Source organism: Macrotis lagotis, chromosome 1 (genome assembly GCF_037893015.1).
Source record: "Macrotis lagotis isolate mMagLag1 chromosome 1, bilby.v1.9.chrom.fasta, whole genome shotgun sequence".
NCBI lineage: Eukaryota > Metazoa > Chordata > Mammalia > Peramelemorphia > Peramelidae > Macrotis > Macrotis lagotis.
The window spans coordinates 363,615,492-363,640,485 of record NC_133658.1 but is presented as its reverse complement, the minus strand read 5'-3'; the positions used below and the strand labels follow the sequence as shown (position 1 = coordinate 363,640,485).

At 38.4% G+C, this 24,994-nt stretch overlaps 1 protein-coding gene across 4 annotated transcripts in view; it reads right to left on the bottom strand.

The window, feature by feature from the left end:
* KIAA1191 (KIAA1191 ortholog) overlaps positions 1–15,321 on the bottom strand; it is a 28,732-nt gene extending 13,411 nt beyond the window's left edge. The window contains exons 1-5 of one of the 4 annotated variants that reach the window (XM_074212345.1): positions 15,084–15,321; positions 14,404–14,523; positions 13,563–13,691; positions 9,763–9,953; positions 7,666–7,783 (exon numbers count right to left, since the gene is read on the bottom strand). In XM_074212345.1, the coding sequence (XP_074068446.1) occupies positions 7,666–7,783; positions 9,763–9,953; positions 13,563–13,593 (340 nt within the window). In that variant the 5' untranslated portion in view covers positions 13,594–13,691; positions 14,404–14,523; positions 15,084–15,321. The remainder of the gene's footprint in view (positions 1–7,665; positions 7,784–9,762; positions 9,954–13,562; positions 13,692–14,403; positions 14,524–15,083) is intronic. The other 3 variants (XM_074212346.1, XM_074212347.1, XM_074212348.1) reach the window with 3 other exon arrangements.
* Positions 15,322–24,994: the final 9,673 nt, after the last annotated feature.

Sequence of the window (24,994 nt, the reverse complement as noted above, 5' to 3'; positions counted from 1 at the left end):
TTATGGTTAATTATTTTTATATTATATTTTATTTTTCCTCTGTTACATTTTGGAACTTACTTCTTAAAAATGATAAAACTTGGGGGGCAGCTAGGTTGGCGCAGTGGACAGAGCACAAGCCCTGAAGTCAGGAGGACCTGAGTTCAAATACGACCTCAGCACTTAAAAATTATCTAGCTATGTGACCATGGGCAAGTCACTTAACCTCATTGCCTTGCAAACCCCGCCCCCAAATGGTAATTCTATCCCTCCTCTCTCCTCTCCCCAACCTGAGAGAATAAGCAATCCAATATAGGTCATACATGTGCAAAACATTACCATATTATTCATTTTGTTCTAGAAGACTCCAAGAAGAAAAGGGAAGGAGAGAAAATAGTCTGTTTCAGTTTGTATTCAGACACATTCTTTTTCTGGAGGCAAACAGCATGTTTCATCATGAGTCCTTTGGGTTTGTAATGCTGAGACTACCTAAGTCATTGATCATTGAACAATATTGCGGTTACTGTTCTCCTGGTTTTTTGTTTACTTCACCCATAGTTTATATAAGGTTTTTTTTAAATCATCCTGCTTTTCATTTCTTATAGCATAATAATATTCCATCACAATCATATACCACAACATGTTCAACCATTCCTCAACTGATGAAGATCCCATCAATTTCCAATTCTTAACTACCACAAAAAGAGTTGCTATAAATATTTTTTTTTTTTGCATATAGGTCTTTTTCCTTTTGTTTTTTGCTTTTAAATTTCTTTGGGAAACAGACCTAGCAGTGGTATTGCTAGATCAAAGGGTATACAGTGTTTGATTCCCCTTTGGGCATGGTTTCAAATTGATCCCCAGAATGGTTAGATAAATTCACAATTCCACCAAAATACATTAGTATCCTAATTTTCTCCTCCAATTACCATTTTCCATTTTTTTGGCATAGTAGTCATTCTGATAGGTTTTAGGTTTTAGCTTTGATTTCCTTTTCTGGAAAAGGATCAAAGGATATGAACCAGTTCATATCAATTGAAAAAATAGCTTGTATTCTTATAAATTTGACTTGGTTCTCTATATATTTGAGAAATGATGCCATTAAAATCATCCCCCCCCCCCCCGTTTTCTTCTTTCCTTCTCATTTTGGTTACATTTGTTTTGTTTATTCAAATACTTTAATTTTATATAATCAAAATTACCTGCAATACTCTAACTTTTTGGTCAAATTCTTTTCTTATCAATAGATCTGACAAGTAAACTATTCCATGCTCTCCTAATTTGCTTATAGCAACGCTTTATGTGTAAATCATGTACCCATTTTGATCTTATCTTGGTATACTGTGTGAGATGATGGTCTATTACCTAGGTTCTCAATACTGTTTTCCAGGTTTCCCAGCAGTTTGTCAAATAATAGGTTTTTATTCCAAAAGCTTGGGTCTTTAGGTTTAACATATACTGGATCACTATGGTCATTTACCATAACGTATTATGCACCAAATTTATTCCACTGAACCACAATCCTATTTCTTAGTACAAGATGATTTTGATAATTACCACTTCATAATACAGCTTGAGATCTAATATGACTAAGTTCCTTCTTTTACCGTTTCCCCCCACTTATTCCCTTATCCTTGACCTTTTGTTCTTCCAGATGAATTGTAATTTTTTCCTAGTTCTCTAAAATAAGTTTTTGGTAATTTGATTTATAAACAGAGTAATACAGATAAAATTCTCATTTTTACTATATTGGCTCAGCCTAGCCATGAGCAATTAATATTTTCCCAACTCTTTAGATCTGACTATATGTGAAGTTTTGTTCATATAAGTTCTGGGGTTGGTAATGTCAAGTAGACTCCCAAGTATTTTATATCACTTACATTTAATTTTAAATGGAATTCCTCTATCTCTTGCTGCTAGACTTTGTTGTTAATATATAGAAATGCTGATCATTTATATGGGTCTATTTTGTATCCTGCAACTTTGCTAAAATTGTTAATTATTTCCACTAATTTTAATTGATTGTCTAGGTTTCTCTAAGTATATATCACATTATCTCCAATGAGTCATGATTTGCTGATTCTAATTCCTTTCATTTCTCTTCTCTTATTGCTACAGCTAGCATTTCCAGTGCAATATTTAATAAGGTGATTAATGAGCATGATTTACCCCGATTCTATATGGAAATTTTCTAGCTTATTCCCATTACAGATAAAGCTGGGTGATGATTTTAGATAAATATTACTTAACATTTTAAGGTAAGCTTGATTAATTTCTATGCTCTTTTGTGTTGTATTGTGGTTGAACATTCTAAAGACATAAGTTGTCCAAGTTCTAAGTCTTTAAAAGTTGGTCACTTCTTAAGTGACAGCTAAGTGGAACAACCCTGAAGTCCTAAATCTGAAAAATCTGAATTCACAACCAATTTCAGACACTTACTAGCTATATGATCCTAGGGAAGTCACTGCTTGCCTCAGCTTACTCAACTATAAAATAGCATAATAATGCCCACCTCCCAAGACTATTATAAAGATCAAATAGATAATAACTGCAAAGTGTTTAGCACAGGGCCTAAACAGAGTAGGAATCATATAAATGCTTATTCCCTTCTGATTTTGCTCAACTTAGTTCATACAAATATTCTCATATTTCTCTATAACCATTCCCTTAATTTCTTGTAATAAAATAATAGTTCATTACACTTATGCAACATAATTTGTTCAGCCATTTGTTTCCAGTTCTTTGCCATCACATAAACAGTAGTTACAAATATTTTTGTACTTGTATGATATACTTTGTCCTCTTTAGAAGTAGAGTACTGTTAGTAGAATCACTGAAACAAAGGAGATGCACATTTTAGTAACTTTTGGGAGCATGATTCCAAAATCTTTTCCAGAGTGGCTATACCAATTCATTGTTCCAAATATATATTAATTTGACTGTTTTCCCACAGCACTTACATCATTTTTATTTCTCATTTTTTGGTCATCTTTGTCAATCTGATAAGAATAGTAACTTTTTTTTTTTTTTAGGTTTTTGCAAGGCAATGGGGTTAAGTGGTTTACCCAAGGCCACACAACTAGGTAATTATTAAGTGTCTGAGGCCAGATTTGAACTCAGGTATTCCTGACTCCAGGGCTGGTGCTCTATCCATTGTGCCACCTAGCCACCCCAATAGTAACATCTATGGAAGACTTAAAAAACTAATAAGTTTTGCTGGAATTTTTTTCTTCCTCTTTTATTTGTTATGAGCTAAATCTCCAGGAGAAAGAAGATATTAGAACATATGAAAACAAAAGATAAATAAATCTTTTTAAAGGTATCTGATTAATGAAAAAGATTAATCATATTTCCAGAGGATCTATAGTGAAACAAGCAATTTCCTGATGAACTCAAAGATGATGAAAAGAGTCAGCAGTCATGACTGTTGTGCAGATTCATTAGTGCCCATTTGAAATGAAAGTTTTTCCTTTCTCTCCATTTACAATGGATTCTTTATTCTCTGATCTCCCCCACCTCCTGGTTGTCAATTTTACTTCCATAAAATCTCTTGCAATCTCTTGACTATGCCATCCTTCCTCCAACAATGCCATCATTCTGGAGGTGCACATCCAATTGTTGGTTAGGCTGCCCCAAATTTCCTCTCACTTCAGTTCATCCTCCATTCAATGCCAGAGTGATCTTCCTAAAACCCAGGTTTGACCATGTCACAGGGAATGCTATTTCCCCCTGCCCCCCAATCAAGAGACTTCATTTTCTCCCCTATCTTCCCTACCATAGTATAGAAAAACCTTTCTTTGGCATACAAAAATTCTTTTCTAATTTGGCTCCTATCAGTCTTCTTAGATCTTACTCACTCCCAAGTACTCTGCTGTCAGTGACAATGGCCTTTTTGTTGTCCCTATAAACAAGAGACTTCATCTTCTGACACCAAGAATTCAATGTCCCCAGTGCCTGGAAATGCTCTCTCATATCCATATCTTGGCTTTCCTAATTTCTTTCAAGTCCCAGCTAAAACCCCACTTTCTACAATTCCCCTTAATTCTAGTACATCCTTTCTGATGATTATTTTTAGTTTATCTTATGTATAGCTTGTTTATACATCACTGTTTACATGCTGGCTGTAATCTATCTTTAACCTTTCTTTGCTTCTCCAGAGCTTAGCACGCACAGGACCTGGCACACAGTAGCTGTTGAATAAATACTTATTAACTGAATGACTAACTCTCTGCACAAGTCTGAAAAAGATCCTTTATCCCTTAATCTTTATCTATAATATCTTTTAAGGTCCTTTTCATTTCAAAACTAAGACATATAAATCTATCACTTACTCCTACATGCTTTTTCACTGGCCACAGTTCAACACTACCTAAGACAGAAATTGACCAAGTCATTGCAAGCAAATCACTCTGAGCCTCTCTAAGCAAGCAATTCTTCAAGACTGTGAGGAAGCTTCCACACCAGTTGTTCCTACCTAGATGGAATCACAAGTATTGTCCAAAACCAAAACCCTCCAAAATCAGGTATACATTTTAGTATTAAGTATTTATGAAAACAAGAATATTTGATTAACAAGATTAATTTTAGAAGTGCAACAAAACAATCTAATAAACAAACAGTCCTCACCAAGCTCAAGCAGCATTTCAATGCTTTAGGTACTAAGGATTTTTGTTGCATTTCAAAATATGTTAGTTGCCATATTTAATAATAAAACTCTAGCTAAGATCTAGGTATTCCCATTTTGCAAACAAAACTCCCCAAAACCAGACTTTTCATTTTCACATAAGCTTCCTAATCATACCAATTTAATAACTAAGAAAAACCTTTTTTTCCCCTCCTTTTTACACTGAATACTGAGACTGTTTGCTTTCCAAAGTAATTTGGACACAAATTGTGCTTGACAGTGGATAAAGCATTGACCTTGGAGTCAAGAGGATATGAGTTTGAATCCAGCCTCAGACATTTGACTTTTACTAGCTGTGTGACCTTGGGCAAGTCATTTAACCCTGACTACCTAGCATCCAGGGACTTCTCTAGTCATTCTGATTCCTATGTGATCACTAGACTCAAATGGTTCTGGAGGAGAAAGAGAGGCTGGTGACTTAGCACAGCACCCCCTCACTCAAATCCACTTCATTTGCCTGTCATGGCATCATCTCCCTGATGCCATGGTCCTCTTCAAAAATAAAGGGCAAACATCATTCTCTCCATGAGAAAGGCCATGTATTTTAAGGTCCTACATCTCTGCCTCCCCCCCACACCTCAATACACTTTATGATCTGTGCATCTGGCACTAGAATCTCCAGGCCAGATCTGAGTCAGAATAGTATGGAAGCAAAGGAAATAGCTTATGAACAGGGAAAAAAAAAAAAGTGGATGGGAGGGAAAGATCTTTCTTTGTTTGCTATCAGCATAAACTTTACAAATGTTTCTAGGTAAGGTTCCCTTTCTACTCATCCCCAAACCTGACTATCCATAAAGTATTCAGAGAGGATATTCCTTCAGCTAACTGAATTTAAGGTCACACATGAAGAATAAAACAAATCTGATTTCAAAGAAGAAAAAAGAAAATTGTCCTTGAAAGACAGTAATGGGAGGCACAGGACCCAGTCACATCCATGGGCCACCCAAGAAACTGGAAACTATATTTCAACTTTGACTTCCACTGAGTACAGATGTTTACAAAAGTAAATCATAAGGAAAGTGTTGTGGTATTTTACAATTTATTTTTAGGACAACTAGGTGGCTTAGGGAATAGAGCTCTGCACCTGGAGTCAGGAAGACCCAGTTTAAAGTTGGCCTCAGACATTTATTAGCTGTGTGACCCTGGACAAGTCACTTAACCTCTGATTGTCTTAATCCACTGGAGAAGGAAATAGCAGACCTCTCCAAAAGTTAAACTCATAGACAGCATTAGCAAGCAATGGTACAACAACAATCTCAACATGGGGTTGAGCTGTGTATGTACATGCATATGTATGACAGGGTTGGATTTTCTTCATGGCTGGATGCAAAGGCAGACAGGGATGAATAGTACTGCTTGTCTAAAAACAGACCTATGGAATTGGGTGCAAAAAGTTAAAGCAGAGGGTAACAGGAGGGAGACAAAAAGCCTAGGACAAGACAACTCCCAAGTCCGAGGACCTTGCCAACTAAAATGGAAAGAGAGGCAAGCACTTCTACGTGGCTCACTAGTCTGGTTCATTCAATTTCCTATTTATGTTGCAGAGGACAACCAAGGTTCTGAAGAATGGTTTGAGAAATAATTGTCAAAATTTCTGTCACTCTAATCACAGACCCATGATATAGTAGAAATATTGGAGTCACAGTTCCAAGATCTGCTATTTACTTCCTGAGAGGCTTTGGGGAATATTTAACCTCAGTTTCCTAGGCTATAAACCACCAGGGTTAGAATGGATAAGCTCCAAGGCCACTTTCAGCTCAAAATTCCAGGACATTAAAATTCAAAAAGTCTATCAGTAATAATTAGCAAGGTCTACTTCATCAATCACTGAACTAAACACCCATTCAGTTGCCAAGGCAAACACTTACATTAGAACTTTATCTCCTAGATACATACTATACATACACTGTGCTAGTAGACTAGGCTGCTACTTGTTCTTCCACCAACACTGAAATAGCCTACATAAGTTTACAAAACAAAGTAATCAAAGTATTTGGAAGGACTTTAGGACCAAGTGTAAATGTGCATGATTTTAAAAGCTGACATGGTCTCTGAACACTTGATTTCAACTCTTTTAGATAGTTTCCCAACCACGGCTACTATTCCTGTTGCTTTTCTGTAACTATTTAAATAAGTGTTTCTGACCTTGGAAAGAGACCAGAGAAATGACACTGTACAAAATCAGTGAGTGGAAAGCATTCCCTTGTACCTTACTCCTGGCTTCAAAAGGCAGCTGACAAAGCTCTAAGCCAAGTCTATGCAAATTAAACCAACATCCAAAACAGAAGAGTGATGTTCTATTCCAACAACTGACTTCTCCCAAGACCTACTATCTGTAATCATCTTAATAAAAATATAAAAAGCAAACCATCTAAGTTTGAATTTCTTTAAAAAGATTTTCAACTAGGTTATAACTATAAATAACAGATAAATAAATCATTATGTACTCAGTAATTATATAGCTTTAATGTAAACTCACCTCCCCAACCACCAGCATGAGAACTAAATTTGAAGTCAGAGAAATTGGATTCAATCCTAGGCTTACTGCTTTATTACTTGTATGATGTCAGACAAATTACTTCTCCCCCTTCCTAAACCTTAGTTTCCTAAAATGTTAAATGAAAGGGTTAGGATCCCTTCCAACTCAAATGACACAACCTCTTATGACTCAACTATTTACCTATGCTTAATGCACAAGTAAAGAAGCACAATTTTAAAACATCTTTCTTTCTTCTAAAAGAAAAATTCAAATAAGCTCCAAGAAACAAATACAAACATTTGAGTATATCCACTAAGATGCTAGAAACTAGATTTAAGAAATGCTAATTCAAAGCTAACCTTCTAAAGAATGTTTCCCTTTTGTAATAACCAAATTAGGAAGTTCAAGTAGAGTGAAATTTTGAGGAGTAGCACCTGAAAGCTCATTTCAAATATTTTGACATTCAACTACCACCCCATCCCCCAGCTCAATTCTTTACAAAAAATTAAGAGCACTTGCTTACTTGTAATTAGAGAATTCATGATGACATGCGTAGCCTTGGCCTTCACCACTGGGACTTTGTTCATTTGGTCACTGGAAGCTGAGGGGGTTATGGAGAAATTATTGTCTCCCTCCTCAACCTGTGCAGGAAGGGTGAGGAAACACTTTTGAAATGGACAGGGAAGAAAAGTAGTCACAAATGTTTGTGAGGTCTACTAAAATGTACTTGTTCTACTTCATAACTATAAAAAACAGAACCAGAAGGGAGCTTTGAATAAATGTATGGCTATTTATGCATTGTTAAAATGCTTATTTTTTCAAAAAATAAAGTTCTAATTTTAAATCTTTATTTGTAAATTTACAACCTAATTAGATTTAATTGAATACACACACACACACACACACACACACACACACACACACACACATATATTTGCATTCTGACTATCCTAAGTCATGTTTCAAATTTTAAACTAAATTGGAAATGAATTCCAAGGAGGGTAGCAGAGGTTTACTGAGTAAATTATGTAAAGATACAGTTTGCATTGTGGGCAGATGATTAAAAACAAAACAAAACAGTAAAAGAAAATCAGTTAACTTGCCCACATCCAATGATTAAGGAATTTTGAGAGAAGCCCATTGATTAGAAGAGACATAATTAGGGAAATATATTATAAGCTTGAATAAGCTATAAAATCATATACCATAATCATTAAGAACCCTAATGTAAGATTGTTTAAATTGTTAAATGAAGGACTTAAAAGACTAAGAAAGATGGACTAGGAATCAGAGAATTAGTTCCATGGCTGTCTCTCTGACACTGGGAGAAATCATCTATGTTCATCTATAGAACAAGGAGGCTATATACAAGGTGATTCCTAAAATTCCTTTCAGCTATAAATAGCACAATCTTCTCATCCCTAAATGATAAAGTTAAATGCAAATTAACGTCCATATTCTAAATGTCCGTCTCAATGCTCAAATCTTGGAGAGAATGGTAGGGAGAGAATTCCCTTCTTACAATCCTTCAGAAGATAAAGATGAGAAGAGGAAAGGCAGAAAGGGGAGTAACAGATATTTCAAAGCATTTCTCATTCTCAAAGGATTGAATGTTCTTGACAAACTGGGTGACTGTCCGATGCATTGTCACCCTATCAAACCTTGACCTTGCCCTTTAAATGCTTGGATTTCTACAAGAAACAAGGGGGTAAACTATCTTCAGACATAATCCTCTGCTCTGCTTACATCTCTCTTTTTATAAGAATCTGGAAAAGTTTCCAGGGACCACAGAGGCAGCTGGCATCTAATACAGTTTCTTATACTTCTGGTGTCTTTGTCACAAAACTAGTTTAATTCAAAACAGCTCCCTTGTGGTTAGGCCAGACTCCAGGGAAATAATGCTCATACAAAACACTTCCTTAGGCTAAGGATTCACCCTTGAAATGCAGATGTAACACTTGCCCAGGTTGAAAGCTACCTTTTTTGCTTGAGTAAGAAACACTTACTCATAGCAAGGGAGAGTAGAAAGGACAAAGCTAATCTGGAAGTCCCAGCATCACCAATAGACAAAGGAAAATGTGGCTGGTCCATACACTTCCAGCACCTCCCCCCAAGGCTCACCAAGCAATATTCAAACTCTTCTACCTGGCATTCAAGATCATGCACAACTAGAATCACTTCCAACTTCTCAAATTACTTCTTTGCAATAAACTACTGCTACTTTCTACTCCTTGAACATGACCTGTCCTCTACTGCCTTAGCTCAAGCTTTGTCCCAAGCCTATATTGAGTTATTTTAAACCTTTTAACCTGTTATGTTCCTAGCCATCTTTATTTAAAGTTCACCTCAATGCCACTTCTTCCAGGAGGCTTCCCTGATTCCCCAACTGAGACCTTCAAACCACAGAGAATTTTGTTTTGCACCTCTCTAATGTACACACGAAATTAACACTGTGTTTGACAATGATATGTGTAAGTCTTATCCTCAAACAGATGGTAGCCCTAAAGAACTGCTTCTTAACTAAACTTTGTATATCAGTGCTTAAATAAGCTCTCAAATTTCTCCCACTCTTAAAAGGACAGAAGTACTAAGTTCTACATAAACAACAGCTATTAAATACCTTGGAAAGCTGTTGGTACTTCCGATCTGGAATGACCGGCTTTTTCCAAAGAACCTTACTGCACATGTCAGATGAAGGCGGAGTCATCGGTGTGGGATCCTCCAGGACATCATCATAACTGAATGCCCGTCGCTGCATTCCAATTGGCAAAGTCATCTTGCCTAGAAGCCCACCTGTACTGTGCTCAATAGCTAAGAACAAAGATGTCCATAATGAGGAACAACACATAGTAGTAGTAGTACAGCTAGCGTATAAGTCACATTCCATTTTAAAGAAGTTTAATATATTGATTCTCCCTTCAATCAAAGTAGAGGAAAGAAAAATGGAAAATACAATGCTGCCCTAGCAAAACAGCAGTACTAGAATAAAGATCAGGGCAATGTAGAGGATTTACTTGAGCTCTGATATTTACTACTTGAATATCCTAATACAAGTCCCCTTCCCTCTCTGGACCCCTGGTTCCTCTTCTGTAAAATAAGAATTGGATTAGATGATCTCTAAGGTCCCTTTCCAGATTAAAATCCTATGATCTGATATAACAGGTTGTTCATTCCATGGCAGGTAACATTCAAATGTTCTCATAAAAGATCACAGTACCCAAATGCGGGTGATTTCCTAACTCTATCATAAGTGAAGTTCCCTAAAGCTATCAAAACCATATTAAGAATTACTTAAGAGACATCTTCTTTTGGTAAATATCCCCAATAAGTATTTAGCATGATCTGTATCAAAACCTTCTTCAAATGTCTAGTTTTAAGCATTCATAATTATCTGGGCAAGAGAATATATTTCAATACAATTCAAAGTTCACTTCCATTGGCATAAATTGGAGGAATCTTTTGCTAGATTTGAAGTTTGCAAGGCTAAGATATAAGGCAACAATTCTGTTACCTAATTCCAGGGTCAGTCCCAGCTGACAGCTTCCTCTTTCATGCTTCAGTAAGGTTTTAAATTTTTAAGCTTTCTAACTAAGGATACAAGGTTCATTTAATTAAGACTGCTTGCTTAGATTCTAGATTAAAAGACAATTTGCTTAATGCCTGGTTAACTTCGATCTCATCCTAAAACAAGACACCTAATAAACATTTTGAAAATATCCAAGTATAGGACACCACAAGACTCCATTTTTATCTGCAATTAGCCAGTGAATAGTAAGGTACTATGTAATCATCTCATGAAAGTTTGCTTTTCCGTCAACAGAGCACAACTGCAGCAGTTATCAATCAGTAATCATAACTAGAAGTACCTCAGTTTTTCTATGTCTAGGCTTAAAGGGTTGGATAAAATGATCTTTAAGATTCCTTCAGTTTTAACAAGTTTTGATTCTATGAAACAATAAAGTTATCCACAGAGGAAGTGGTCGATGAGGAAATTAGGGAATCACAGTGACAATGAGTGAAAAACATGCAACCAGTGCAAGTTGATATTAGCTAGAATTTTGATGTGATTCTATGCCAGGGGAGATAATGCTCATACAAAACAATGTTTGTCAGGGGAGGTGATGCCATGAGAAGCACATGAATCAGATTTAAGTGGGGGGTGCTGTGCTATCAACAGCCTCACCTCCAGAGCCATCTGAGTCCAGAGGTCAAACATGAATCAGAATGACTGGAGTTGGCCCTGGATGCAAGGCCAGCAGGATTAGGTGACTTGCCCAAGGTCACACAATTAGTGATAGTCAAAGGTCTGAGGCTGGATTCACACTCCTGTCCTCCTGACTCCAAGGTCAATGCTCTATCCACTGCACCACCTAACTGTCCTACTTATAAACAAGATTTGAACTCAATGGTTCCTTCCAGCACTATGATAATATGATATTTCATTAGTTAAGCCTGAAAGTGAGTTGTAAAAGATACTACCCCATAACCCAAATGCTTATTTGAAACTACTTGACAACACTATCTTTGCTGTTCAGTCTTTTTCAGTCACGTCTGACTCTTTGTGACCCCGTTTGAGGTTTCCTTGGCAAAGATACTAGATTGTTTTGCCTCATTTTGCCATTTCAGTTCTCTAGATTATTTTACAAATGAGGAAACAAGCAAACAAAGACAAGCCACTTATCCAGGACTACACAGCTAGGAGATGTCTGAGGGTAAAATGTGAACTCTGGAAGATGAGTCTTCTCTCCACTGGGCTGACCCATATTATCTTACACATTCAAGAATAATTCATTTTAGTTGCAAAAGTAAAACAATTAACTAGATACTGTCAGCATATGTGGTACTGAACTCCTTTAAAACTAGTGGCTTCCTATAATGTCCAAGAATAAAAATAAAATCCTTTTTGGCTTCAAATATTCCACCTATATTTCCAGTCTTCTTAAAGTCAAAACACACACACACACACACACACACACACACAGAGAGACTCACCTTTCCTTTACAAGACACTCCATTTCTCAAATCTATGTGCTTTCACTTGTTATCCTCCCCATACCTGAAAACTTCTGCTTCCTCATCACCTCTATCTCCTGGTTTCTATAAAGTCCTACCTAATTTCCTACTTTCTACAAGAAGGCTTTCCCAACTGCCTTAAAGGCCGTTTAAAAACTTAAGCTTAAAAACTGTCTCTGGAAATTTACTGACAATTTACTCTGTATATATCTTGTTTGGAGATCATTGTTTTCATGCTGCTCCTCCATTGCTGTCTAAGATCCTGGACTTGTTTACTGTTCTTTGTATTTCCTTGTATTTTAGCACAGTGTCTGGGATACATACATTTGTTGACTTGATGATAAAATGTTGACACTAGGATTTAACTTAATTATTGGTCTCGGATCCAGAAATGAAAACAATGAAAAAATCCAGTTATCAATTAAAGTAGCTAATTCAGAACCAATCAGAAGAGTCTAAGTTTTTCCTCTTCAATCATTTGGCCAAAAACACATATTTGTTAATTTGACTCTGAATGACTGTTTAATAACACTCACTTTGGAATTAGCGAATACTGTACTTCTAAATGAATCTTTATGGAACAAGTTTTGATAGTGACAAATTCGGGTTAACAAAAAAATTCTCTTTCCTATGTCCAATAAATCTCTAACTAATTCAAAGGGTTTGCTTTAGGAACTCATCTCCTCCATCTTCTGCCCTAGGAAGAGGAATTCTTCATTGCCTCTGCCCAGATTATTCTTACTGACAAGACTGATTTGTTTCAATGTTCCCTTCACCTCATTACATTACCTTTCGGTTCTCCCTCATATTTGAGCTCAGAGCCTGGGTTCCTCCTTGCTTAAAAAATACAAAAACCCTGAGAGCAAAGGTTGGTGTTCCCTCCAGTTTACTATAGCACTGACTGCAAAAAATAGACAAATAATTTATGGAAGTTGAGACTTCCTGGTTTGGTGGAAAATAATAGTTCAAAGCAATTCAAGTTTCAGATGGCTTCTGTTTGCCAACAATTATAATATTCTTAGGCAAGTCATACCCTGCCTAGGCCTCAGTTTTTCTATTTAGAAAAAAGAAGGGGGGGCAGCTAGGTAGTACAGTGGCTAGAACACCAACCCTGTAGTCAGGAGGACCTAAGTTCAAATCCTACCTCAGACACTTAATAATTACCTAGTGTGTGACTTTGGGTAAGTCCCTTAACCCCACTGCCTTGCCACAAAAAAAAAGGAGGGGTTTAAACTAGTAATCTCCAAGGTCCCCTTTTCAGCTGTAACCTTCTATGAGTCAGTGAGAGAACATAAATCAGGATAACCACAGTTTACAAATAACAGAAACTCAACTTCAAATGAAGTGATTCCTTTCCTAATGACTGAACAGATAAAGAAAAATTTTACTAGAAAGAACTGAATTTACCAGGCACATCTGGCTCTCTGGATGATGCCATGAAAGACTGTGATCCAGATGTTTCTCTAGATAGATATCCAGAATCCTGATTCCCTGTCACCAAATAAATCAATAAAGCACATTTTCGTATGCTGAAAACTGGGGAAACAAATACCACAAAAATTACTATTAATACTTTTACAAATACTATGTACATTGTTAAAGAATAATTCCTCAAAAAATATAAGACTATTACTAGAAATACTTAAAAGTTAAAGCCCACTACTAAAAGTCCTCTTTTAATGCCTAATCATGGTAATAGGGTGATTCTGAGTTCTTAAATAACACAAACAATGGCAGATAGCTTTAATTAATGCAATATATTCATTCTGAAAGGCCATCTCTCACCCAGTCCATACTCTTTTAAGACCTGGGTTCTTAATCTTTTTTATATCAATAGACAACCTCCTCCATTTAATATTATAAATGTCTTCTCAGAATAATGTTTTAATTGGATAAAATACACATGCTCACAAGGAAAGTCAATTACGTTGAAATAAAAATGTGGGAATATTTCAAGTTCCAAGTTCATGGACCTCTGAAATCTTTCCATTAAGAATTCCTGCTCAAAGGTATTCCAGGCAATACTGGTCTCCTGACTGACATCTGCAATCCTGCACAGATTAAGTTCAAAAAGGCTTATCACCTAGCTGGTTATAAAGGTGATTATCTTTTAGCCAAGGTTGTTAACTCATGGAGCCCACCTCTCAGAACTATGGAGGCTTGAAACAAGGCCTAACCTTATTGATTTCCCTCCACATTAAAATAGAATGGCGTAAAATAGAGAGAGAGAGAGAGAATATCTGCTTACCACAGGTGAAAGTCTATGGAAGTTATGTAGTTAGGACAAAGATGTCAAAAGGGAACATTCTGCAGCTAGTGATGACACTAGCAAAAGTCCCAAGCAGCTGTCATGCAGAGGTTCTACAGACTAGAATTAAGAAGCAAAACAAAGTCCTTTACAAAGTTCTCACGCCCCGTTCTACCATCACCCCCCAAACACAAGTTCAATGACGACAGCAGCTTGTTTCCCTCTGCTGCCGCGGTCTCTCCAACAGCCCGCGGCGGCCCTGGCAGGGCTCAGGGTTACAGTAAGGCCATCTCGCCTCAGGCGGCGGTAGGATGCAGCCCGGGGGTGTCCTGCGGGGGCCTGCCAGGGCTGGGGCTCATCTGGGGCGTGAGGAGGCTCGGGGCTTTCCCCACCCCACGACCCCCGGGAAGCAGACCCTACGGGCAAGACGAACAAGCCCACCCGCTCTCCTCCCGTCCCACCCAAACCCCTTTGACCCCTCCCCAATGTCCACACAGCCTCCGCGCCTCCTTCACACGCCTCCCTTTACTACCCATGAGTCCGAGGAGCCCAGGGCCACTCTGAAGCACCCCACGGAGGCGCCCCCAAAGCGGGCCCCAGCCCCTCTGACCCTCCGGAATCACGCTCGGCCCCCCACATGTCCCGCCGGCCCCTTCCCCTCCCCACCCGGGAGGTCTTACCGGCGAGGAGGGGGTGGGGCGGGGCAGGGATGGGGAGAGCCCGTCCGCAGCCCGGGGCTCCGGCACGGACAGGAGGCTGGCACTAACAAGGCTCCAGGGCCCCGGCACTCCCTAGGCGCCGAAGCACGGGGCGAAGCGCGGCCATGACGCAAGCGGCTCCGGGACCCGCGCGGGACGCGGCCGGCAGGAGCACCGCGAGCGGCTCGGGGGCCGCCAGCCGGCCTTAGAGGAGGCGCGGAGATCGCGAGACTGCGCGCGTGAAGTGAAATCGGCTACAGGAAGGGAGGGGAAGAGGAGAGGAGGAGGAGACGCAGGAAGCGTGAGAACGTCGCTCTGAGCCCTCTGGGAAATGTAGTTCTCAATTAACTAAAAGCCGTTCAAGGGGCGGCTAGGGGGCGCGGTGGACAGAGCAAGGCCCCGCCAAGGCCCCAGGTCAATCCCAGCCCCGAGGCGTCACCGACAGGATGGATCCCTGCATTAAACTGAAAGGATCAAGTCTTTGACTTATCACCCCTCATCTTCTTATTCCTAACTAGTTACTGCCTCCATCAACAGATAATACCTAAATGACCTCATCTTCACAAAAAAGGGTAAAAAACCTAATGTACAATAACATTTAAAGCAGGGGGGGCAGAGCCAAGATGGCAGAGTAAAGGCAAAAATTTCCACAAACTCCCTCCCAAACCACTCCAAATACCTTTAAATCATGATTCTAGGGGCAGCTAGGTGGTGCAGTGGATAGAGCACTGGCCCTGGAGTCGGGAGTACCTGAGTTCAAATCCAGCCTCAGACACTTAATAATTACCTAGCTGTGTGGCCTTGGGCAAGTCACTTAACCCCACTGACTTGCAAAAAACCCTTAAAATATATACATGTATATGTATGTATATATATATATATATATATATATATATGATTCTAACAGAATTCTAGAGTGGAAGAACTCACATAAAGATTGAGTGAAACAATTTTCCAGCACAAGACAACTTGGAAGATCCATAGAAAAGTGCTGTTACACCTATGTTAGAAAGTGGCTCATTGCAGACTGCATTGCTCCAGCCATCCAAGAATAGCCCACGGGATGTCTGGGTCCTTGGGAACTTCTGCATGGCATCGTTGGAAATGGGGAGACCAAGGATTGCCAAGGACAAGTGGGAGGGGCAGTGGGAAAACTCTGCCCTATCAGAATGAGAGAGTGATGCAAGAAATTATGAATATAGATTTGTAATTAGAAACAAATTTTATAATCCTTTATACTGTTAAATTTTGTCAAATTGTAATCTGTTCCTGGGATATAAATTGACTCTCATAGTTCCATGGTTAAATGTAAAATGTGTACCACCTCCTTCATGGGTCAAGCTTACAATGGCATGACAGGAAATGTGGTGGAGGTTACCTCCTAATCTTGCTGCTCCTAAGGCTCACCTCTTTTTGTTTCAGGGAGCTAGCTTGAAGATGTTTGCTCTTCAATGGAATCTCTGTCCTTGGATCTTTCTTCTGATCTCTGGTTATTCCAGAAGGAACACTAGAGGGAACGCTGTTCTGCCACAATTTTTTTTTTTTGCCACTTTATTTTTGTCATTCTATTTTCATCCTGAGGTGTTTTTTACTTTGACTTGGTGGAGGAAATCTGGAGAACATGGAATTTTCTGACCTATTTCACCATTTTCCCAGAAATGATCTTTTCAAGGAGTTTAATCACAGAAAGGAGGAGAGTTATGGGATGGTAAGTAAAGAGGATGGATGGTTCAAGTGCTGGTATTTTTGAGGATGGAGTAGACATAAGTCTATTTGGAAGCAGTAGGAAATCAGATAGAAGATGGGGAGATATAAATTGAAAATAAGTGTGAGAAAAAGGGGAGGAGAGAGGGATTAATATACTGGAGAAGACTGGATAATATGAGATCACATGTATATGTAGAAAAGTTTGTGTCTTGGAAGGAAAAGTGCTACCTCTTTATGTGAGGTGTGGTCAAAGAGGAGATTGTGGCAAAAGATATATGGGTGATATGAAATGAGGAAGAAGGAGAAGAGGAAGCTCTTGGTGAATGTTCTCAATTTTTTTCAGTAAAATATAAAGCAAGGTACCTTCTCAAATGGGAGGATAGGAGAATGGGGAACCAGGTGAGGTCAAGGATGGATGAAAAGGTTTAGAAGAGTGACTGTTGTGAATGGGATAGTGTGTTAATTAGGGAGTAAGAGGAAGTAAAGTATTGTCTTTCAGTTATGAGGGTCAGTTTATGTTGAAATTTGTAGTGGATCCAGTCAGCATGGTTTTATGATTTTTCTCCAATTTAGTTCAGTAGTACAGGTGCAGGAGTGAAGGCAACTAAATAGGAGTGACCCAAGACAGAAATTTGGCAAGACAAGAGCAGTGATATTTTAAGGAGAGTGGGGAATCAGAGAAAAGAAAAATATATGGTTGAATTGGTTCATCAAGGGGTCAATGTGGTGAAGGGGGGGGGGATGTATAGTTAAGGCAAAGAAAAGAATGGGAGGGAGGAGGGGATTGAGGGATTGGTGACTATAATTTGGAGTTGCAGACAAAAAGAAAGATAACAAGACTTTAGATTATCATCAGATAATTGGAAATGATAGAATAAAAGGACTTTGAACCAGGAACTGAACTCATTAAGGAAAAAGGAGTGTCCTGGAAATCTGATAGACAATAGCTACCTGAGTTTTGAAGGGTTGGCAAAAAAGAATTGATTCATTCTCACAGGAGGAGAGGTTACTAATTGATAGTAGTAGAAGAAGCACAAAAGAAGCAATATGAAACAAATAGTATTCTAACTTTCCTACCTTGATGAATAAATTGGGGGAATATGTCAAAGTGCAGCCTATACTGGAAAGGGAGGTCAGGGAGACCAAGGAGTCTGTGTCATCAGGTCTTAGTGAAAACCAGGTTGTCAACAATAGAATCATGAGGTTCAGAAGCCAGACTGTTTCGCATAGAATGAAAGAAAAGTAAGTAGAGATATCAATTGTAGACAATTTTTTCAAGAAGTTTATTCACTAAAGAAATTATCTTGTGGAAATAGTAGGATCATATGAGATTTTATTTTTTAAATGATGGAGGAGACATGAGTATTTTAGACAGTATGTTAATAGCCAGTAGGGAGAGAAAGAGAGAAAGAAAAATTAGAGAGAGTGAGGATGATAGAGGAGGTAATCTGCAGAAGATGGGTCTGAATCGGATCAAGGGTAAACATAGAAATGTTTGGCAAGGAGAAGGGTCACTTCTTGTGAAATATAGTAGGAGAAGACATCTGGTTTTTTTTTTTTAAGGTTTTTGCAAGGCAAATAGGGTTAAGTGGCTTGCCCAAGGCCACATAGCTAGGTAATTATTAAGTGTCTGAGACTGGATTTGAACCCAGGTACTCCTGACTCCAGGGCCGGTGCTCTATCCACTGCGCCACCTAACCACCCCAAGACATCTGTTCTTAATCCCTCCCTAGCACTGTCCTAATGCCTTCCTTACACTTTTCCCAGTAAGTAACCTTATATAATCCTGGTTTTATCTCCTGCTGGTTGCTGCTGGTATTAGCTAGATTGCAATGCCTTCAAATAGTATGAGAGGTTGGGAGTCTGTTCAGGGGAAGAGAGAGAACCTCTGCTGCTAAGGGATGCCAGGCCCATCTGGGCAGGTGAGATGTGACAGAAAGAAATCAGCCTATACTCATGTGAGAGCAGAGGCTTTGGCTCCTAATGCTGCTGGCTGTCAACACCTCCAGGAGAACTGAGTTCTTAAATTCAGAGACTTCTCCATACACACACACACACACACACACACACACACACACACACACACACACGCATACACACACCCCCCACTCCCATATGCACTGAAGGATTGGAAGTGAATATAAGAAAAAGTTGCTAATTTTTTTTTAACAAGGAAATGGGTTAAGTGTCTTGCCCAGGGCCCCACAGATAGGTAATTATTAAGTGTCTGAGGCCAGATTTGAACTCAGGTACTTCTGACTCCAGAACCAGTGCTCTATCCACTGCGTCACCTAGCCTCCCCCTGCTAATTTTTTTTTTTTAATGAGTAGGCTAAGGAGAAAGAATGCAGCTATACACAACTACTATGGGAATAAAGAAGACTGGGGTTCAACTTCATAGGGAGATACTGAAGCAAAGAAAGCCTTTGGAGCAGCTAGGTGGCACAGTGGATAGAGCACCGGCCCTGGAGTGAGGAGTACCTGGGTTCAAATCGAGCCTCAGACACTTAATAATTACCCAGCTGTGTGGCCTTGGGCAAGCCACTTAACCCCATGGCCTTGCAAAAACTAAAAAAAAAAAAAAAAAAAAAAAAAGCTTCTCCTGCATCAAAGAGAAACATGGTTAAGCAAATGGTTACTTGCTTAAAAAAAGAATAAAAGAATTTATAGAGGAACTCAAAAAAACCTTTTTTGTTTTTTAAACAAATGAGAGATTGAGGAAAAACTAGAAAAGAAAATAGGTATAATTCAAGAAAAACAAGAAAATGATGAAAAGAAAGTAAACCAACTAGAAAAGGAGATCCAGAATCTTAAGGAAGGAAGAAAATGACTCTTTGAAAATTAGAATGGAGAAGGGGAAGTCAATGAAGTCATAACTAAAACAAAAATAAGAATAATCAGACTACTTGAAAACTATGGTTAAAAAAGAATCTTAATACAATAATATAAGAAATAATTAAAGAAAATTGTCCTGAAGTGCTAAAACAAGAGGGGAAGGCAGAAATATAATAAATTCACTGATTACCACCTAAAAGGGATCTTAGGAAAAAACTGACAGGAATATCATAGTTAGGAGCAACAAGGAAAAACAGTTCAAATATGGCAGAACCACAATTAGAATTATATAAGACCTTGCAGCAACTACTTTAAAAAACAGCAAATATTGCAACACAATGTATCAAAAAGCAAAAAACATCATACTCAGTAAAACATAATCCTGAACAAAAAAAAATGGACATTCAATGAGTTGACAGACTTTCAAGATTTTATTGCAAAAAGACCTGAACTGAATAGAAAATTTGATATACATGAACCAAAAGAAATATAATGTAAACATCAAAGACTAATTACAAGGGACTCAATAAAGACAAACTGTTTGCTATTTATATGTGGAAATGTAAATCATATGTCCAAGATTGTTTTAGTAATTGGGGGAGGGGGGACAGAAAGAAGGGAGTAGAGCTGAGTAGAATGGGATTCTTTTAAGAAATGGTCTATAGTGCAGTGGATTGAACACTGCCCTTGGAGTCAGGAGTACCCGAGTTCAAATCCAGCCTCAGACACTTAATAATTACCTAGCTGTGTGTCCTTGGGCAAGCCACTTAACCCCCTTTGCCTTGCAAAAGAAAAAACCTAAAAAAAAATGGTCTAGGAAAAGATTTTTAGATGAAAGCTACCATCCTATATAAATGAGGTCTGAGAAGAATTGATTAAGAGCAATTGGATGGGGGCTGCTAGGTGGCGCAGTGGATAGAACACCGGCCTTGGAGTCAGGAGTACCTGGGCTCAAATCTGACCTCAGACACTAAATAATTACCTAGCCATATGACCTTGGGCAAGCTACATAACCCCATTGCCTTGCAAAATCTAAAAAAAAAAAAAAAAAGAGCAATTGGATGGGGAAGGAGAGCTGGTAATTCTGAAAAACTACTCTCATCAGGAATGGGTTATAGAGTTATAGAGCGAACAATACATATACATATATAAGGCTATAAAAGCCTTCTAAATTCAGAAAGAACTAAGTGGAGGGGATAGGAAGGGAAGGGAAGGAAAGGAAAGGGAATAGGATAAGGGAATAGAAGAGTATATTAATAGGGGATATAGAAGCAGATTAATGGGGAGAGACCTATAGAAGAGTGTATAAAGGAGAGATTCTTTGAAGGGAGGTTGATTAAGGAATAAGAGGACAAAGTGGTTCAGTGGAGAGAGCACCAGTCCTGGAGTCAGACGAACCTGAGTTCAATTCCGGCCTCAGATACTTAATAATTCCCTAGCTGAGTGACTTTGGGCATGTCACTCTTAACCCCATTGCCTTAATAATTAAATTAAAAAAAAATAGAACAGAGGATATAAATGAGAGATACACAGAAACCAAATATGTATGCAGGTATGCATGTGTGTGTGTGTGTGTGTGTGTATGTATATATATGGGCATATATATGAGTGTGAATATATAGGTGTGTATATGTGTATGTATCCATGCTTACATATAGCCATCCTGTGTAGAGGTGGGAGGGGAAAAAATAAATAATGCATAGCAGAGAAGAGAGAAGGAAGGAAGCAAAAAAAAAAAAAAGATTGACAAATTTAAACACAGTTTAATATTTATTATGTAGGTTTTCTATTGGCCTTCATTTGCTCTCCTCTCACTCTCTTCTTAATTCTTTAAAGTCTGACTTCCAATTTCATTCACCCAGAACTGTTCCTTCCAAAGTTACTAATCTCTTAATTGCCAAATCTATTGACCTTTTCTCAGTTTTCATCCTCCTTGACCTCTCTGTCTTTGACACCTTCAATCATACTCTTCTCTGTGCTATTTTCTCCTCATTCATCAACTATTTGTCCAACTACTCTTTCATATCCTTTGCTGAATCTTCATCTAAATCATTCCTGCTAACCATGGATTTCCCACAGAACTCTGTTAATCTTCTTCTATAGTATTTAACTTAGTGATATCCTCAGCTTCTATGAATATAAGTATTATGACTATGCTGATAATTCTTTTAAATTTATTAACCATCCCTAACCTTTCTCCCAACCTCCACTTTCACATCTCTAACTGCCTATTAAATATTTTGACCTAGATATCCTGTAACATCTTAAATTTAAAATATCCCAAAGTGAACTCATTATCTTTCCTCTTCCAGACTTCTCTGTTACTATGAAAAATATCACCATCCTCCCAATCACCCAACCTTGAAACCTAAGTATCAAGTTGGATTCTTCACTCTCTCACGTACACACCCTACCATATCCAATCTGTCTCCAAGGCCTATCTGTTTCATTTTTTTAATATATTTCATAAATGCCCCCTAAAATTGGTGAACTATGTCTGGCAGGGCGAAGCCAGAGCAAACTCTGGTGCAAGTCCATAGTGGTCCTGATATACAAATCAGTTCTCTGAGCTAGATAAAGAATGAAAGCATTTGCCAAGAAGGTTTTCATTAATCAAAAAAGAAAATCAGAGTTTTGAAGACAATCAGATGCCTTTGTAGTTCTGATTATAAATGATTCTGCTTTCTTCCCATTACTCTCTTGGCAGCTCCTGGGAAATCAAAGTCTTTGGGGTCCAGGGGGAGTATGGTTAAATAGCTGAATAAAATAGAACATTGAGTGACAGGTTAGTTACTGCATTGTCAAAAGCTTGTCACCATAAAATTACTGTACTAACAATTAGACCATTTAAGAGATAGTTTAGTTTTACCCTACTATGAAAAATGTATCACCTCATGGTATTTTATCATCAAAGAACCTCAGTGATATGGAAAAAAACATGACTCTAAAAGGTCAAGGTCTCTCATTGATCATCATTTTATCCTAATCTTAAACTATGTCAGGGGAATAGTGATAATGGCATCTTTACACTACATCCCTCACTTTAATCAATCTTATAAATTATAATATCATTTTCCACAGTCTTTGATACCAAAGGACAACAATTCCTCTAATACTAACACTACCCTAGTGAAAGCCCTCACCACCTTATACTGTTGAAGTATTGGATTGAGCAGAGTGAAAAATTCACAAGATGAGGCAGCTAGGTGGTACAGTGGATAGAGCACTGGCCCTGGAGTCAGGAGGACCCGAGTTCAAATCCAACATCAGACACTTAATTACCTAGCTGTGTGGTCTTGGGCAAGCCACTTAACCCCATTGCCATGCCCCCCAAAAAAAACCTAAAGGAAAAAAAAGAAAAATTCACAAGACAGTGACCTCAGAGTGGAGGGACAAAATTTATTTACAAAAATAAATAAGGGATGTATTTCCTTCAAATGACTGAGCTGAGTTCCCCATTGAAACTCTCCCTTGGGGGAGAATGTGGGGAGTAAGTTATAAAGGGCAGGATTCAATCACAGGACTAGTTTATTATGGCCAAGTGCCTCAATTGGGAAATAGGATACAAACAAAGATAATTAATTCTTCAATTTAACTCATTGCTAGAATAACATAGGCCTTCATCAATACCAGGATAACTGAAAAGTTCTGCTTGTTAGTCCCCATGCCTTAAGTTATTCTCCACTCAAATCTATCCTTCACTCAGTTGACAAAGTTATCTTTCTAAAGCCCAGGATGACTATTTCCCCTTCAGTTCCTCCCTCTACCAACTCAATAAACTTTAGTGGTTCCCTATCACCTCCATGCTGAAATATGAAATATTGTTTGACATTCACCATCCTTTAAAATTTTCCTTCCATCTAAGTCATTAAATCTTTTTTGGAGGGGTCAAGGAAATGGGGTTAAGTGACTTGCCCAACACACAGCTAATAACTATGAACTGTCTGAGGCTGGATTTGAACTCAGGTCCTCCTGACTCCAGAACTGGTGCTCTGTCCACTACAACACCTAGTTGCCCCAGTCTTATAAAATCTTACACTTTCTCACATAATCTATTCTCTAATGACTGGTTGGCACCAGTCATCTTGACTTAGCTCTTGCCACTGGACTCTGATGACTCTGGGGGAAAGAGTGTGGCTGATGACTTTGCACAACTCTTCACTGAAATGAAATTCACATGCAAGTCAAGACATCACTTTTCAGAAGTCATTGGTCCTCTTGGAGAAGGAAGGACAAACAACAAGTTGTGAGATTATTCTTCTCCTCCTCCTCCTCCTCTTCCTCCTTCTTCCTTTTTTCCTCCCTTTAACTTTTTTCTTCTTTCTTCTTTTTCCCCTCCTCCTCCTTGTCCTCTTCTTCCTTCTTCTCCTCATTCTCCTCTTCCTTCTCCTTCTGCCTCTGTGTCTTTTTGGGGAGTCATGTACTTACTCCAAAGGACATTGTTCTTGGGATTTGGGGGTCTAGATTTTTTCCTTCCCTATTTATTCTATCACTATTTTTTATAAAGCTGGAATAATTAATTCTTTTTGTCTCATTTAGTTTCATTTATGATTTCTTGAAAATAACTGAAAAAGCCCATTGTGTTTCAAATAGAGCTACTTGACTATGCTTTAACCCCAGATCACTGATTAAACAATAATAGGTCCCAGTTCAACACTAGCCCATTGTTTTGGTTTTGATGGCTCAGGGTGAGTGCAAAATAACAATTGTTTTCTGTTCTGACCAAAAACTCTGAGGTTCTTCTCATCCCAGATTGATTCTTGTGGAAAGGCAGACTAGGCTATCTTTTATCTCAATTCTAACAGCTCTTAATGGGCATTACCTCAGACAAACCAAGATCTTAGGAAAGATCTTAGTTAAAAAGGCCAATGCCACCCACTTGGCATTCAGGGCAATTACTGGTCCTGTAGATTTATGTGCTACAACTGATTCTGATGACCCTGGAGGAGAGTGAAGTTGATAATTCCCTCACCTTAAATCCAATTAATTTACAAATCAAAACCTTGCCCTCCCAAAACCAAGAGTTCAACAACAAGAATAATCTCCAAAGAGACTGACTTTCTTACTCTTCCTCCCAGAAGATCTTCCTTCCTTCTCCCAAATCCAGGCATTGTCACTAATTATTCTTCATGCCTGGAATGAATTCCCTCTTTGTCTCTCCCTCTTTGATTCCTTGACTTTCTTCCAGTCCCAGTTAATGTCTACCCCATCATCTACTGGAATCCTTTCAAGTTTCCCCTTCATTGCAATACCTTCCCTCCACTGATAACTTCAAATTTATCTTGTCTGTTGTTTATGAGTTCCTTGAAAGAAGAAAACACATTTTACTTTATATTCCAGTGTTCAGCAAAC